This window comes from Neovison vison, chromosome 8 (genome assembly GCF_020171115.1).
Source record: "Neovison vison isolate M4711 chromosome 8, ASM_NN_V1, whole genome shotgun sequence".
Classification (NCBI taxonomy): domain Eukaryota; kingdom Metazoa; phylum Chordata; class Mammalia; order Carnivora; family Mustelidae; genus Neogale; species Neogale vison.
Genome location: NC_058098.1, coordinates 95,452,110 through 95,469,700, shown reverse-complemented (window position 1 = coordinate 95,469,700; position 17,591 = coordinate 95,452,110). Strand labels below are relative to the sequence as shown.

General features: G+C 41.3%; 1 protein-coding gene across 3 annotated transcripts in view; it reads left to right on the top strand.

The window, feature by feature from the left end:
* The window catches only part of TACR1 (tachykinin receptor 1), a 148,540-nt gene that overhangs the window by 66,867 nt on the left and 64,082 nt on the right, over positions 1-17,591 (top strand). For all 3 annotated transcript variants that reach the window (XM_044261496.1, XM_044261497.1, XM_044261495.1), the window contains one exon: positions 9,395-9,589. In XM_044261496.1, coding sequence (XP_044117431.1) covers positions 9,395-9,589 — 195 coding nt within the window. The remainder of the gene's footprint in view (positions 1-9,394; positions 9,590-17,591) is intronic.

Here is a 17,591-nt window from a genome sequence, read left to right as displayed (position 1 = left end):
TTCAGTGGATGAATGGATAAGGAAGATGTGGTCCATATACACTATGGAGTATTATGCCTCTATTAGAAAGGATGAATACCCAACTTTTGTAGCAACATGGACGGGACTGGAAGAGATTATGCTGAGTGAAATAAGTCAAGCAGAGAGAGCCAATTATCATATGGTCTCACTTATTTGTGGAGCATAACAAATAGCATGGAGGACAAGGGGTGTTAGAGAGGAGAAGGGAGTTGGGGTAAATTGGATAGGGAGGTGAACCACGAGAGACTATGGACTCTGAAAAACAATCTGAGGGGTTTGAAGTGGCGGGGAGGGGGGTGGGAGGTTGGGGTACCAGGTGGTGGGTATTATAGAGGGCACGGATTGCATGGAGCACTGGGTGTGGTGAAAAAATAATGAATACTGTTTTTCTAAAAATAAATAAATTGAAAAAAAATTTAAATGAGGGCAGAAATTCTAATTATTGGACAGAGTAGTGAAGCTAGGTTTTGTCTGGAGGGTATTTGATCTCGACTTTGACTCACAAGGTAAGGTATGGGAACAAGATTCAAAGCCTAAGACCTTCCTGTCATGGGTTGTCCAACAGAGTAGGTTTTCTTAAAGTTGAGAAGCAAAGAGCTACTCACTCAGTATAAAAATAGACCTGTAAATAAATGCCTACCCTTCCAGGGGCCATAAGGAAAATTGCTCATTTCTAACCTTAGTACAGAGTAAACAGAAAATATATATATATATTCTGAAAGTTTGCAGCAGAAAAGGAGCACACACATGGGTATGCAGGCCAAATTCATATCAGTTGATTGATCTAAAAAAAACAAAAATAAAATCCTCACACAGAAATCTGGTTCACAGTGGTCCCAGCCTGGAAGTGTTCCCAGGTTCTTGGCAGAAACTACTGCAAATCTCAGAAGGAACCTACCTTCCACCCAGACATCAGTGAATTCTCACAGATAAAGTTCCAAAGTAAATCAGCAGGATGAAGTCAAAATGAAACAGATAATGAAACAGATCAATGTGAGTGAGAACCTGCTGAAGCAGACCCAGGGAGACTTCAGCTATTGGAGTTATTAGAGACTGAATATAAACTATGTGTGTTATGTATACAGAAGTTAAAAAGCTATAAATAAGAAGCTTGAAAATATGAGGACCAAGTGAAACATATAAAGAATGACCAAGCATGTTGAAAAATAAGCAAATCAAAATTATAAAAATGAAAAATAGTAAGAGTTGAAATATAAGAGGCAGGTCTAACGGTAGATTAGATTTGCTGGAGAAAGTCCATGAACTGGAAGACTGATCCAAACTCAGTATCCAGAATGTAGCACAAAGACACAGAAAGATAGATTTAAGAGAAAAAGCTAAGTTGTCTAAGTTAATCAATAAGTGGTCTCTCTGTTTCTTTTTAATGTTTTACCCAATTTAGATACAGTAAAATTATAGTCCACCCCAGTTTCACACCAGTCCATTCTCAGAGAGAGTACAAATTATTTACTAAAAAATACAGATCCATCAAAATATTTTTCCCACAAGTGAAAATATTCTTAAGAGCAATTCAAGAATTCCAAAATTAAATTGTGCACACCTTAAAGCTTTCATCATTTACTTTGTGCAGTACCTCTCTTGTCTTTATAGGGATACATTTCTATGATTTTTTGTTTACCAGATTTGTACTCAAAAATTTTAATTTTCTAAACGCTTCAGAAGATCATATTTTGGGACGCTCCATTAAAAAGATTTGCATTAAAGGGGCACCTGGGTGGCTCAGGTGGTTAAGCTTCTTACTTTGGCTCAGGTCATGATGTCAGGGTCTTGGGATCGAGCCCCACATCAGGCTCTGCACTCAGCAGGGAGTCTGCTTGTCTCTCTGCCCCTCCCCTTGCTCATGCTTCCTCTCTCTCAAATAAATAAATAAAATCTTTTAAAAAGATATTTGCATTAAAGATATTCAACTAAAAAAAATGCATCCAAGACTTAGAAGACTCAGGTGCAAAAAATTTAGTGCTGTCCCATAAAAACACTTCCAAAATCCTATTATGATATACTTTCGTATTCAACATCAACTTTGCTACCAAAGTAGAAGAAACTAGTTTAGTTACTCTGCACCTACAAAAATTTTTGTAAATTTCAACGACTTCAGCTTCTATTTTATAATTGGTAAAATACCAGAGCTTGTTTGGCAAGTTATATGTCTCTTAACCTATTCCAAATATATCTCTGTTCCATAGGTTTCTTAATTTAGTAAGGACATTATTTTTATCACATTGTAGTCACATTAATATCAAAACAAAACAATTTATCTTCACTGTTGAAGTTTGAAATGAATTCATGGTAACATTCACCATGCCAATTTTTTTCTACTCCCCAAACTTTGACTCCATGAATTAGGTTACGAAAGAATTGAACCATTATTGAAACTACCTGATTTCCTGTTTGAAAAATCTGACGACAGTGATATAAAAATAGAATCATTTAGCTGCTTGCCAAGTTCCTCTGCTGAGACAAGATTCTCATGGTATCCCTTGAACTTTTGCATATGCATGAGAAAAATTAGAACTGAAAATTAGTGAAATTAATTTAGAATGGTCATTTAATCTAAATGAAAAGTCGTGCTTCCCAACGTAAGGGGCAAGCACACTATTTTCGCTGTATATGTCCACAGCTTAAACTAACTACTAATTTTTTTGGTGTGGATGCTGCTCCCTCTATCATCCGATTGGTATCCTCTGGTTTTCACATGTTCAGTGGTAACACTGAGGCTCCGTAGAAGGTAAATGTCTGCAATCCCTTTGTGTAGATCACACATTCATCATTGATTTTTTTTTAAAAGATTTTATTTATTTATTTGACAGAGAGAGATCACAAGTAGGCAGAGAGGCAGGCAGAGAGAGAGAGAGGGAAGCAGGCCCCCTGCTGAGCAGAGAACCCGATGTGGGACTCGATCCCAGGACCCTGAGATCATGACCTGAGCCGAAGGCAGCGGCTTAACCCACTGAGCCACCCAGGCGCCCCCATCATTGATTTTAATGAAAAGCAGAAATCAGACCTGCAATTTATCATTAAACATATACTTCTGTTTGCTTATAACTCATTGCTGTCAAAGAAGATTTTTAACTAAGAAAGCATTATCATCAGCCAATCAGTCAATGAAATAAATAGTTGTGGATTCGTATGTACAATAAAAGGCAAAATCACAGTTGCAAGGGTGTCCAAATTACTCTAGACAGTAGAATTGCTCAGCCTCCATTCTGCTCATGTTATTTGATAGTTTTCCAGGCTTCACATCAACCCTGCCACCCATACTCTGGTGACCTGGGCATTACAAGGCTGCAGGCAGAGGACACAGCATAACTGACTATTTATCAGGTGGTTGCCAGGACCAGCAGTACTGAACCATAGTCCCACCACTCTCGAAGTCCAAGCACACTTCATTTCATCAGTGATTGTCCTGCCTGATGCACTTGAGTGGGCAATGTAATCAGGGCTGGGACTAGGGTGGGGCAAGTGAGACATTCACCTTGGGTGCAAAATGTAAGGTGGCACAAATAATTCAGCAATTAAAATTCTAAAAGTATGCTAAAGCAATATTTTAAAATAGAAAAAAATTAATGCAAAAAATCTACACTAAGCAGAATATCAAAATTTTCAATAAAGACAGGGTCCAACTTTGCATTTGTACAACCCTAACTGTGAGTGCTTCGCTCACGAGATCCCGCCCTTATCTGGTGAATAAAGGAGATCTGTAGGAGAAGGGAGGCTGCCCTGGAGGACAAGAAGAAGGAGGTGGGAACGTGCCATTCTCTGAATTCCCTCTAACCCAATTCTTCTGCCCCTGTTGCCCCTGTTGCCCCTGCTTTAAGTTTTCATGCAAATCTGACCCCACTTCTGCAGGCAAAAGCCTTCAGAATATTGCACTTGGTTTGGATCTTTACTATTTTTTCCCCCATAGTTCATTTCAGGCCTTAGTCGTGTACTTTGATGGCACCCTGCCTGGAGACTCTATAATCTGAAATCACCTTTGAACCACATGGATCCTTTAACCACATATGGGGCAGGACAGCTCGGACATCATTTAGCTACATCTCTCCTTCTATTAATTCTAAATTGTCCCGGGCTCTCAGTTCCATCTGTCTTTGCATCTATTTCTTAACGATTTTATTGCCTATGCCATTGTTGTCAGCTGGTTCTTTTTAAATTGAATCTGACAGTGCTGTGAATCTATGGTGGGCTTAGAGGCCATTCTTAGAATTGTGTGTAACATAGCGGTGAGGACTCAAGGGGCTTTGCCATTCAGAAAAAGCTTTGGTAGTATGTGAGCTTCAGGTCACCTCTGTTGGCTGCTCAAAGGCCTCTTTGGTTATAGTTATGTGATGCTTGAGCTTAGTTGAGTGGACAAAGTTATTGGTCAAGTGATATGGCTAAGCAAGGATTTTGATGATTAAAGAAATGTCTTAGAAGAGAACCCCAACTGATGCCCCAACAGGTGTTCTTTGAGCTGGAATGGGGTGGGGAGGAGGAGGGGAAAGGATGGTGCAACCTCTTATTCAGAGGAAGAGCTGGAGGGGTGATATCATGAAGCAAGACTGAGTTCTCTACATGGCGGTCGGTGTTGAAGTCAGTCAACAAACACTTATTGAGAATTTATGTAAGGGTTTAATGTAAAGAGATAGGAAATTCTGAAGACCCAGGTCCAGTGAAGTCCTTCCTATGGGACCCGGATGTCTGTATGACAGAAAACATTGAGCAATAATTATTCCTACATCCTAGTCTCACATATGTTCAGATTGGGAAGAATGAAGGTGTAGAAGTATGTAGGTCTCCTACTGCATGTATTTTTATTCAGCAACCGTTTATGGAGCCCCTGCTATGTACTGACAGAGTCCATATTCATTTATTCAATTAAGCTTTCATTGAGTTTTTACTCTGTCCTCGGCACTGAGGGAAGCCAAGCTTGAGTAAGTCACAGCAACTGCCACCTGCAAAGAATCTGTCCAGGTTGAATTAAGACAATGTAGACAGGCAAATAAACCGAAATGGGGTCCACACAAGGTTAGAGATCCTCAGCAGGAAAGGCAGGGCACTGAAACCCAGTCACAGGACATGATAAATGGGCCAAAACATGAAAATAAGTAGGAGCCCACCAGAAGGAGATTAAGGAGTAAAAACATCATGGCTTAGTGACCACTGTACTCAGACCAGGACTAGATTCTGGGGTCACAGATCACTGCTGATCGCTTCACTAACTCCTTGTGGGCTGTAAGCTTTATCCACCCAATGAGTTTCAGTCAGAGTCCTCCGTCTGCCAAGCCGAAGAAGAGTGTTTCTGAAGAGAACACCGTGTCCTCCTATGGTTCTAATTCCTCCTGCTCTTCCCTTCTTATCAACTAGACCAGAGATCAACAAACCGTGGGCCCCGGCCAAGCCCAGTCCCCACCAGTTTTGTAAATTGCCTTATCGGCACACAATCACACTCAACAGTTGCCTTGTCCGCTTTCCCACTACAAAGACAAAGTTGAGTAGTTACGACAGGAATTCTGTGGGCCACAAAACTTAGAATATTTCCCATCTGGCCCTTTACAGAAAAAGTTCTCTGACCTTTGAGCAAAACTATAGCAGCTATGCTCTCAGCTGTCACTATTCCTCATCATTTGAACCTAGATGCAGCTCCTTGAGGGAAACCACCCTGGGAGGAAGTGAGTGGAGATGAGAGAGGGCAGGGACAGGAACTGGAGGCAAAGCCTGGGAGGTGAGATCTCTCGGCAGAGGAAAGACATCCTCTCTGCCCAGTGACTTAGGGCTGGTATAAGAGGACATTATGAGGATACTGGGGCCGATCAGAAGATTGGAATTCTTTTTCACAATAAGATTGTTTCACTGTGCCTTTAAAAAAAAATGTGTAGCCTTATACTTTGCCAGATTTCAGAGACTCTATGGAGAGTTCTTTTTATAAAGCACGATCGTGCAAGAGGAAGATAGCGCCTCAGGTGTTTGAGCTGGGAGGCCACATACAATTCAAATCAAAGCGGACGACCCTCCGTGGGACTGCAGCAACCTGAGGTGGAGAACGTAATCCACATCCCACACAGCCCCCCGGACCCCTGTCTCTGGCAGCCTGATGATTAATGCGTAAACCAGGAAGACATTTCATTGACTGCCTTCTGGTCTCTTAAGCACAATGCAGTCAATAAATATTTATTGAATGCATTTTCCTAAGGCTTGCAGCACTTGCTCCATGATAAGTCATAACTGAATAAGCAAGAATTGTTCAGGGCTGTTACAAATAAATATATAAATGTATGTTAATGGAATTCAAGCAGGAATGGTCAGCAGGAAAGAAAATATGCATCCGTCTACGGACAGGACATGCTTCTTGGGGTGAATAAGAAAGAAGCATGTCACGTAAGCTCCAGAAGTGAGGATTGCCAAAGAAAGAAGGGAGAAAGGTAAAAAAAAAAGAAGAAAGGCATAGAGAGAGATTTATAAATGGCTCCATTTTGAACAAATGAAAATACATACTTTTCTTTAGGGCCAAGCTTTTGTATTCTCTCTGGCTTTATGTGGGTAACATTTTCATCTGTCACTGAAATGGCTCCTCTGCTCAAGAAATGGCAGAGTTAACTGAAATGGGCTCCCAAATTGTAATTTTTGCAATAAAGGTAAAATATGGCTATCTGCAGCCCATTTGAAGCTATAGTACCAATATGCCGATGCAGTTCCCCCTTAAGCCCCAGTCACATTAGATTCTGAATGGCGTATCGCCAATTGGGGCACAGGCATGGGAGTTAAGGTACGTTTATTTAAGACTGAATGCTTATCCTGAGTTAAAAGCAAATTAAAATCTTGCATTTGAGATAATATTAAAAGGGGACAATGTAATTAGCCCATTCTCCTCTGTGCAGTCTCGTCACGCTCCTGTAGAGCCTGAGAATGCACAACTACAGTGAAAGCAGAAGCCTGGATGGTGCTGGAAAGGAAAGGCATCTGCATAGCTAGGTGTCCAGCTTTGTAGGGGAAAGATCTTGCCTCTGGGAAGTGATCCAGTAAGCCAGCCTACAATTAATGCAAAACATCATTACTGACCATCTAGGTCCAGCCCTTCACCAGATTGGAAAGGACTCTAGTGACTGCACAGTTCACCTCCATTGGCTCTGCTTCTGGGTTCCCTGTCCACAGCCACTCCACGACGGAAGAGGGAACCAGGCTTCATTGGCTTTAGGCAGCAAGAAAGAGGCAGAATCAGGAAGGAAATCAAGACGTCTCAGGGTTCTTTTCAGGAGACCCCCGCAAGGGTGGAAGGTCATCAGGTCTACAGCGTAGCAGACCTTCCTTGGAAGCAGCTGTGGCCCCTTGGGGTAATCTAAAGAAGACACACAGGCTTGATTCGTGGCATTTTGAGAGTTGTCTTTGCCCCTCTGGTGCTGGCTTTGCCCTGTCTGGTGCTCTAGACAACAACCGAATGATAGGTTTTATGGCCACCAACTCAACCGAGGAAACTTGCCAGAAGATTTACGGCTTACCGCTCACCCTCACCAAAATATCTGAATTCCACTCTCTCCTGAATTCTAGACCACCTGTCCATTTTTCCAAAAGAGAGAGAAGGAAAAGATTCTGTGGGGTTTCTTCCTGAAGGTTATCACTTCTGATCATGTATCTGAAGGCTGACCTGACATACTTAGGCTTACCTTGAGAAGAAAGCCTAGATGGCTAGGAAGAAAATGTGGAGAAAAGTGTTTTAAAGTTTAGAATTATAAAACATCACTTAAAGAAGGCTTCACGAAAACTGAGCCAAAAAGCTCCTGGGCGGGGAGTCAGATCTAATCACAGCACAGGGAAGAGAGGAAGGCTTTGAACGCTTCCTGCCCTTTAAGTAGGATGCCCAGCAGACTTGTCCCAAAACCAGCTAAGCCCACCTCTTCAAGCGCCTCCAACAGGCCTCTTGCCATTCCAGGACTTGATTTCCGCTGCTGCCTCCGTAGGGCTCTAAGGCGTTTATCAGATTACCACTTGAGGTCACATATCCTACTGTCGTGTTTTGTGGTTGCTTATTTATGTGCCTGCTCTCCCCAGAGAAATGAGGAGCTTGGAGCCGAGAAGGAAAAGCTGTGTTCTGTGTGCGGCAGGTGCCCGGTGCGAATTTGTAGTGCACATGCTGAACGAAATTGCTTTACTTGTAAAGCAATTTACAAGTAAATTGTAACCGTGGTCCCAGTTCTGGCCTACAGATCCTGGGAGTCCAAAGGGTGTAGAAAAAGAATTATGCGGAATTATGTGCAGCCAGCTGACAGCTGGGCTGCTATTTGTCTGCTCTTTTCCCAAGATTCCATTGGCCATTCTGTCCCATAGAAGCCAGAAATACCTGCATATCAGAGAACCAAATGTAAGGTTTTGTCCAATAATATTTAAACCCCAAAGGCAGTGTGAGACATAATTTCTGCTTTGATAAAGTATGCATATTTTAAGGGATGGATCCATAAACTTTACAAAAAAAAATAAACAGAGCAAGATGCCTTTTAAAATGGAGGATGCAGAATTGATGTGATTATAATTGATAGCAAATGCTGATTGGATTATTTATTATTCCTAAGATCTCTGCTACATTTCAGAGGCGGCACAAGTTCGAACGTGTGGACACAGTCATTCAGGGCTCCATTCCAGATGAGAGGACATGGGGGAGTGGCTCCAAGTCCTGAGGCATCACTCACGTTGCTTCCCTCTTCCTATGAATGAGGTTTCACCCCCCACCCCAGACTTTAATATACCCAAGTATGTCTGTCTCAGCAGGAGGAGACTGTCTTTCTCCCATGAGGCATGCATTGTTAGCCACACACTGACTTCTAGATGTTCAAAGAACAGATGAAGATTTCACCAGGAGCTGGTGTTTTCTGTTAGGCTACTCCTTTCTCATATTTCATTACCCCTCAAATTGTAGAGGCTGACATAAGATTGCTAGCCTTTTAAATTGCCACATAAAAACTTTAAAAAGCCAATATTTTTATCAACAGTATTCCTTAATTCAAGAAGGATATAGTCTTTATATTGAATAAATTGACAACATTGTTCTTGTCCTTCTAATTCTACCGTATGCCTCTGATCTACATTTGGTTATCATGTCCCCAGCATGAGCATCCTAATAATGAAAATGTCTCTCTTAGAATGTTGCTTGATGGGTTCTAGATATTTGAAAACCTGGTTGTCTTTTCTTACAGATTTTAGGGTTTCATGTCCTAAGAGTCCTAACATTTAAGGATAGAATATGCAAAAGTGATCAGAAAATAGTCGTAAAAGTCATCAGAAGTCAAATGTTTCTCTGGAATTTTTCTTTGGTAGGCACAATGCTAATCCCCAATGCAAATTTTGGTGACCAAATCAGAAATTTGTCCCTTCTTCTCTGTTCCAGGTACATGGCCATCATCCATCCCCTCCAGCCCCGGCTCTCAGCCACGGCCACCAAGGTGGTCATCTGTGTCATCTGGGTCCTGGCTCTTCTACTGGCCTTCCCCCAGGGCTACTACTCAACCACAGAGACCATGCCCAACAGAGTCGTGTGCATGATTGAATGGCCCGAACATCCCGACAAGATCTACGAGAAAGTGTGAGTAGGGAGGATTCCCTGGTGACGCCTTCTTTGTCTTTTCTTATTCTTTCTTTCCATGTTCTTTTGTTGGTTACAATTTAGCGTCTATCTATAAGCATTTCTCATAACCAGTTTGATGTTAGGCTGATGTGTCCATCATTATCAAGGAACTCTTTGTGTCCCAAATACTACTCTGGACTTTGAGTGAAAATTTAAAAATATGTAAGACCTGGATCTTGTTATAGCCTGCCATCCAAGCGTTCTTCCATATCCTCCTGCGGGTTACCACGACTCTGCCCCACCAGTGTCTGCATTGCTTTGCCTGGGAGTTTGTCTCTCCAGAACGCTGCTCTGCCCTCTTGCTCAGCATGCCAGAAGGTGGGGGAATTATCCTTGCTCCCAGCAGCTCTCAACAGCAGATAGCAGTTGGAGTATGAACACCAGCTCCCTCAGCCCACAGGTGGGATGTCTCTGAGGTGTGTGTTTTACACTGCTCCAAGGTTTTGTCTCCGGGTGAAGCTCCAGTCACCCCCGCTGACACACCCTTCTCTGTACCACTGCCCTTCTTCCTACCGGCATTTCTTTCTCCTTCTAACGAAGTCACTTGCGCTTGAATCTTTATCTCAGGGTGTGCCTCTGGGGGAAGCCAAGTCATAGCACGTATCTTCCAGGGTTTTCTAGGTGGAGAAATAAGATACACATTCAAAATGGATGGGAAGGTAAGGCCAGTACAATGAGACCTTAAGAGTTACAGGTTTCGGGCGCCTGGGTGGCTCAGTGGGTTGGGCCGCTGCCTTTGGCTCAGGTCAGGATCTCAGGGTCCTGGGATCGAGTCCCGCGTCGGGCTCTCTGCTCAGCGGGGAGCCTGCTTCCCTCTCTCTCTCTCTCTGCCTGCCTCTCCGTGTGATTTCTGTCAAATAAATAAATAAAATCTTTGGAAAAAAAAAAAAAAAAAGAGTTACAGGTTTCCCTACAAGACATGCCAGCTTTTATCTTCAGGGGCCTGACTGATCGCATTAAAGGAATTTCAAAGAAATCCTGGCAATTTTCTCCAGAACTTCTCCTTGAGGCTACACTGAAATGGCTTATTCTTTGTTTTGTTCTGCTCAGGTGAGTGGCAATGTGACATTTCTATCACTGTCAGTTTCCTGGGCTCAGAGCACATTGATCTGTGGGTCCTTTGACAGTTCTCTGTAATTCTCCAACCTCGGGTTTATTATGTGAATCATAAGAGAACACTGGCGTTAATAATCCAATGATCTATGTTTTAATAACAAGATTGCCATTACTACTTCTATGACTCCGGGCAAGGATCACAGTCCCCCCTCATTGTTAAATTGAAAGTGATAAGCACTGCTTCCCATAAACAACTGCTGCGAAGTGCAAACGAGATAATGTATCCTCGCCTTGTAAGCTATTAAATGCCATACTGTTATCGAACCAAATTCATCAGATAGCGGTAGAATCATTACAGGCCTTTAAACTCATTAGGCGGTAACATGAGACACTACCTGTTGGCCCCCAAGATCTGAGGGTCTGAAAGCCTGCTGCAGAGAGTTCCACGGAGCATGGAAATGGGGCTTGCCAGAAAGCAATACATAAAGCCCAGGCTTTGCCTCCCAGACACAGGCAGTGGGATTTAATCGATCAAGCAGTGGGGGGATTAATGCTCAGCCTAGAAGGAGACATTGAAAATTATTCTTCCAAATGAAACTACAAGCCTGAGTGGGGTCTCAGCGGGGGAAAGAACAGAGCTTTCCAAGCTGTACAGGGCCCGTGAACGTGTTCAAGCCAGAAGGTTCCCTCAGAAGGGAAAAATGAAAGCCCCTGAATTAAAGCCCATTCTGTAAGCTGCTTAGAAACTGCCTTTGACTTGGTTCACGTGATTTTTTTTCCAAGTCTGCTCACCTTCCTACAGTTTTGTTTCAAAATACAGTCCGTTTATCTTCCAGCAAATTCCAAGTTTAACATGGAAACAAAGGTATTTACACAGATCCCTGGAGTCTTGCCCAAGAAATAGTAGTTTTTAAAGTTTTACTCTGAAACATTTTGCTGTCTTTTGCTTGTTGATGATGAAGAAAGCCCTTTGAGACTTGATACAGTATGCTGATTGTCTTCTTTCCTTGCAATGAGAATTTAGGGTAGCTGGACTAGAAGCATGCTTAGGTTTGCCATCATTGTTTATTTCATGATTTTTTGAACTTCTTCCTTCTTTTTATTTGTTCATTTTAAAATTTTTATTATTTTTATTAAGTTTTTAATTTTAATTCTGGTATAGTTAACATACCGTCTTAAATTAATTTCAGGTGTACAGTAGAGTGATTCCACCGTTCTATCCACTGCTCAGTGCTCACCATGCTAAAGGCTCACTTATTTCACTCATCTCTCCACCTTCCTCCGCTCTGGTAACCATCATTTTGTTTGCTGTTAAAAGTCTGTTTCTGGGTTTGTCCCTCTCTTTTTCCCTTTGCTCATTTGTTTTGTTTCTTAAATTCCACACGTGAGTGAAGACGAATAAAGATAAAGAAGATATGAGATACACACACATAAACACACACACTCGGAGGAGTTTTATTTGGCCATAAAAAAGAAGGAAATCTTGCCATTTGCAACAACATGGTTGGAGTCAAAAGTGTAATGCTAAGCAAAATAAGTCAATCAGAGAAAGGCAATACCATATGTTTATTTCATGATTTTAATCTTAAAAAATGAGTCTGGAGAACAGCATCTGATTTTATCTACTCAAGATGTGTAAAATGTTTATGGATACAGTAGTAAGTTGAAAGAATCTGTATTTGTCATCCACATATGATGTCTGTGAAGCAAACATAAGTCGAGTGCGTAGTAAGCTTTATGTAAGCCTATTTCCTTTTTGTCAATATCCTTCATAATGCCTTATGATATACTTTTAGAGAATTTAAGTTTTACTAGCTCTAACCTAAGTACTTCTGCTTCTGCTGGGACTGATTGCCATTGTCTTCTGCTGGGACTGATTGCCATTTCCACAGCAGACAATAATCCCAAATTTGAAACCAGAAGGAAAATTTTTTAAGGCAGTATAATAATTAGGTTAAGAACATGGGGTCTGGAGTTAAATGAGGGCTCAACTCCCAGCCACATCACTGTCTAGTTGAGTCATCGTGGTCAAGTTATTTAAGCCTCTAAGCTGAATGGAACATTCCACATAGAGGTATCGAGAAAAGTAAATAAGGCACATGCTTAGCCCAGTGCCAAGCACATGGGAAGAGTCTGGCGCATCATTCGTAGATCTGGGTGCATGGGTAGATGACTGGCAGGAGACAGTGTGGTGGGCAAATGCTTAGGCCCAATTTTCCTGATGAATAATTTGTGCCAGCTAATTATATAAAAAGGTTTTGTGAAAAATCTTAGATTGCCGCATTCACCTTCTGGCTACACGCTGAACCTCCAGCCCTGATCATTCATCATTCAGGCTCTTTATTAATACATGGATTAAATTAAGCACTATTAAAGAAAGGCAATCCAATAAAAGAGCAGGCAAAAGTTTTGCATATGCACTTCGCAAAAGGAAATGTCCAAATGACCAGTTAATATGTGAAGAGGCACACAACTTCATTCATCACCGGTGAAATACAAATGAAAACCATAATGACATCTTTCTGCCCACCCATTAGACGGGCAAATGTTAAGAAGCCTGACTCAACTAAGCACTTAGAACTTTCGGTGAAATTAAGAAACAATGAGAACCTTTGTAGACTGCTAGAAGAAGCCTACCTCGATAAAACCATACTGGAAAACATTTTGTAGTATCCAGAAGAGCAGAAGCTATCCACACACTACCACCCCACAGTTTTGCCCAGGGGTAACTTCCCTAGAAAAATGCATGCACATGTGCACCCAAACACAGCTAGAGTATGGTTCATATCAGCATTGTTCTTAATGCCCCAAACTGGAGGTATTCCAGATGTCCATCATCAGTTGGATGGGTAAAAAACTGTGGCACAAGCATGTAACAGAATACTATGTAATTAACACAATGAACACAATGTAGCTCCACGCAACATGGCTGGTTCTTACAAAGTCTTAAAACAAATTGAGGAAAATGGAAGTACATCTTTAAGAGCACATCAGTAGGTGGTCGAACTATAAATGCAAACAAAGCAGTAGTCACCATGAAAGTGAAGACGTGATTCTCTCTCATGGGAAGGAAGGGTGCGTGGCCAAGAAGAGACACTTAGAGATGCTTTTGAGGGGCTGACAAAATTATATTTCTTGAGCTCTGTGGTAGTAGCATGAGTGCTTGCTTAAAAACCATTCATAATACCAGGTGATTTTGCTCATCCATTTTTTCTGGAACGTATACTTCATATTTTTTAACTGTAAATTAAATGCTATTCAAAGGATTTTGCTTTTACAAGCTTTCAAGAAACTGCTTTCCTTGGGATAACCCCAGAAGTTCGTTCCTTAAGAATTACCTTCTGAGGCATGGAGCTTTGCCTAGAATGATATTATTCATGAGTTTTTACTTTTGAATAAGGCAAAGCATGGATGGACCCCACTGCATTCTCATGCTTACTTAACCTTGTGTATTTTGCCTTGCTGACTCCTACCTTTCAGCCCACCTGGAATTTGCCCAACTGGTCTAAGAGCATATGGGACAAATGCTGTCCCTGAAAGGAGTGGCAAACGTTGAGTAGAGCATAAGGCCCAGACAGTCTCCACAACCCCCACCCCTTACTGCTATATTCATAAGCATGTACCTCTGGGCAATAAAATGCAACCGACAGACTTGGTCAGTTTCCTGGAAAATCATTTCAAACTTTATTTTGCATTTTTAAAAATGAGCAAATTTTGAAGTATACTGAAAATTCCTATAATTTCTTTAATCATCTGTATGCTCATCTTTCATGAAAGGCTCTAACATTTTGATGAATATTCTTCCAGTCTCTTACTCCCTCTCTAGGGAGATACTGTTCTTAGTTTGTTTTGAAGTGTCTTACAGGCATACAGGTCAACACAAATACAGATTGCTTCCCTCTCTGTAACACAAAATGTAGCTCATATTTGTGCACATCACTCTGTATCTTATTTTTAAAATTTAAAATATCTTAGAGATATTTCCATATCAGTTCATGAAGAGCATCTCTATTCTTTGTCTCAGCTACACACAGTACTCCAGACTACCAATATACAATGTTATTTAGCCAATCACACTTTGGGTGGACTTTGGATTATCTCCAGCCTTTTGCTATTCCGGAGCACAGCCATGGATAGCCTTCACATTTATCATGCAAGGCTATCTATAGCAAAAAATTTCCAAAAATGAAATTGCTGAGTCAAAGACATATAACATTTTAATTTTGATATTTGCCCTCCATATCGAATGGTGCTAATTTACATTCTGAACCAGCAGTGTATGGAAGTCCTGGTTCCTCGACAGCCTTCCCAACAGACTAGTGTATTGTCAGGCTTTGAGATTTTTGCCCATTATAGTTAAAATTTGTGTTTCTCTTTTTACAAGTAGGGTTGAATATCTTTTCATAATAGGAGTAATTTGTATATACATCTTACTATCTGTTAATTTCATTTACCATGTCATGAATGATTTCCTATGTCATTAAACATGTTTCTATAACCTGTTATGAGTATATACATAAACACATACACATATGTTTATATGTGTGCGTAAATAATAATTTGGGGGGCACTTGGGTGGCTTAGTCAGTTGAGTGTCCGGCTCTTGATTTCTGCTCAGGTCATGGTCTCAAGGTCATGAGATCCAGTTCTGTGTCAGGCTCCTCACTCAGCGGGGTGTCTGCTTGAGATTCTTTCCCTCTCCCTCTGCTCCTATACTTTCTCTCTCAAATAAATAAGTAGATCTTTCAAAAATGAATGATAGGGCGCCTGGGTGGCTCAGTGGGTTAAAGCTTCTGCCTTTGGCTCGGGTCATGATCCCAGCGTTGTGGGATCGAGCCCCGAGTCAGGCTCTCTGCTCAGCGGGGAACCTGCTTCCTCCTCTCTCTCTGCCTGCTTCTCTGCCTACTTGTGATCTCCATCTGTCAGATAAATAAAATCTTTAAAAAAATGAATGATAATTTTGTTAACGAATCTGTTCTTTGAAAACTGACTACTCTTTGAAAATTGAGCTCTTCCAGCTGACTTAAGATAAGACACTAAGCTTTAAAACAAGCTGCTTCTAGCTCCATCCCCAGATCCCTCCGGGGACTACTTCAGTGTCCTCTGCCATCCCCTGCTTATGTTTACAGCACACAGTTAGAGAAAATATCCTAATGTTGTAACAGTCATGAAAATGAAGACGTAGGCTCATTATTAATGTAATAATATCATCATCTGTAATTGAATGCTGCCACCATGTGCAAGCTGGCTTGGCTTTGGCTGCCCTGGTGAACTGTGACACTGTCCAGGAAGTCCTATGAAGAGAGAATGGATGGACTGGTTTCATGGGTGACCAAAAGGGACTCCTCCTGGCACAGAAAAATGCAAGGGAAAGGATGAAGTATAAAAAAGAAATACATCGACCTCCCTGTTCTACTAAAATGAGGAGGAATGCACCGTAGCTTTCAAAGTTAATCAGAGCCAAGCCCATTCTTGAGGATGCTGTACAAGCTGTCAGGTTGCAGTGGTCCCAGAAGGTTCCACAACAATACCCCCAAGGACAAGTAAGATGAATGAGTCCACACTTCTTCATCAGAGGGCCTACCACCAAGGCCAAGAAAAAGTCTGTAATGAGGATGAAAAATGAGAAAGACATCCAAATGAATGAGATTTAGACAGTGGAGTTCAGTTTCCTGAATCATTTATTAACATTGGTCATATATCATTTTCTATTAATTAGACCTCCCTGTACCTAACTTTGCAGTAGAACTGTGGCAAGAAGTAAGATATGCCTATTCTGAATTCCAAATATTACCAATAGTACTGGGAAAGGAGGCAATGCAAGAAAATAGCATCATTCATGACTTTAATTACCTGGAAATTTTGTGGACGGGAACTTGAGTGTATATATTAACTCTAATATAATTCTCTATAAATGCTAGTCTTAAGAAAGACTATAAAAATGTGCTGGTTTTTTTTGCAGCATTTTGTCTTTTATACATTACAGCCCATCATCAGAAGTTAGCTGAAATTTTTATATTGATACATATTTTTTCTCTCATTAAAAATAATGAAAATTGAAAATCAACTAACTGAAAGCATATGAGGGGGAAAGGGAGTATCAGAAAATGTACCTGAAGCATTACTTCTCAAATGTTCCACCTTCTTGATTATTTCACAAATAAACGAAGGAAAAGAAATGTGAATCCTTTGCCAAGCTGCTCCAGGCCTTGGCCAAAGGGGTGTCAGCGTATTTGCGTTTCCAGGACTGATTGTTTATGCTAGCTGTTATGATTAATCTCCTCCCCTGACACCTGCTACATTTATAGATACAGCCCAGGGCCCCTGGTATTGTCTCGGCTGTTGATGAAAAGCAGTTAAGCCAAGAATGAAAAGTACATTGACACTTCAGGGAAAGATGGTTGCATAAAAACAATCCCTTAACCTTGACTCCCAGAAAGAAATTAAGAGTGAGCAAAGGAGGAGGAGGAGGAAACTTAAAAAAGAAAAGAAAAGTTAAAAAAAAAGAAAAAAGAAAGGAAAAGCCTACATTAATACAGAGACTAGGAAGTTTGCCATACAAATGCCAGAAATTTCACTCCGTTTCTGGTAGATACTGTGCAGACAGAGCCAAGGAAGAGGCAGCCACCACCAAGGACTAGCATGAGCAAGACATAAAATAGCAGCCCCTAATTTGGAGGGGACAGTATTAAGCCTGAGGAAGATGGGACCCCGTAGTTTGAGATTCCTTTGAACTGCCACAATCAGCTTCCAGAGACAGCTGCTCTTAGACTGGGCACAAGGTGCACCCAGGCTAGACAGCATAATTGATAGTAAGATAAAAATGGATGATTTCCTACAAAACTGTAAATATCAAATTGATGCAGCTTGAGGGGAAAGGGATGAAAATACTGTTCAACAACAA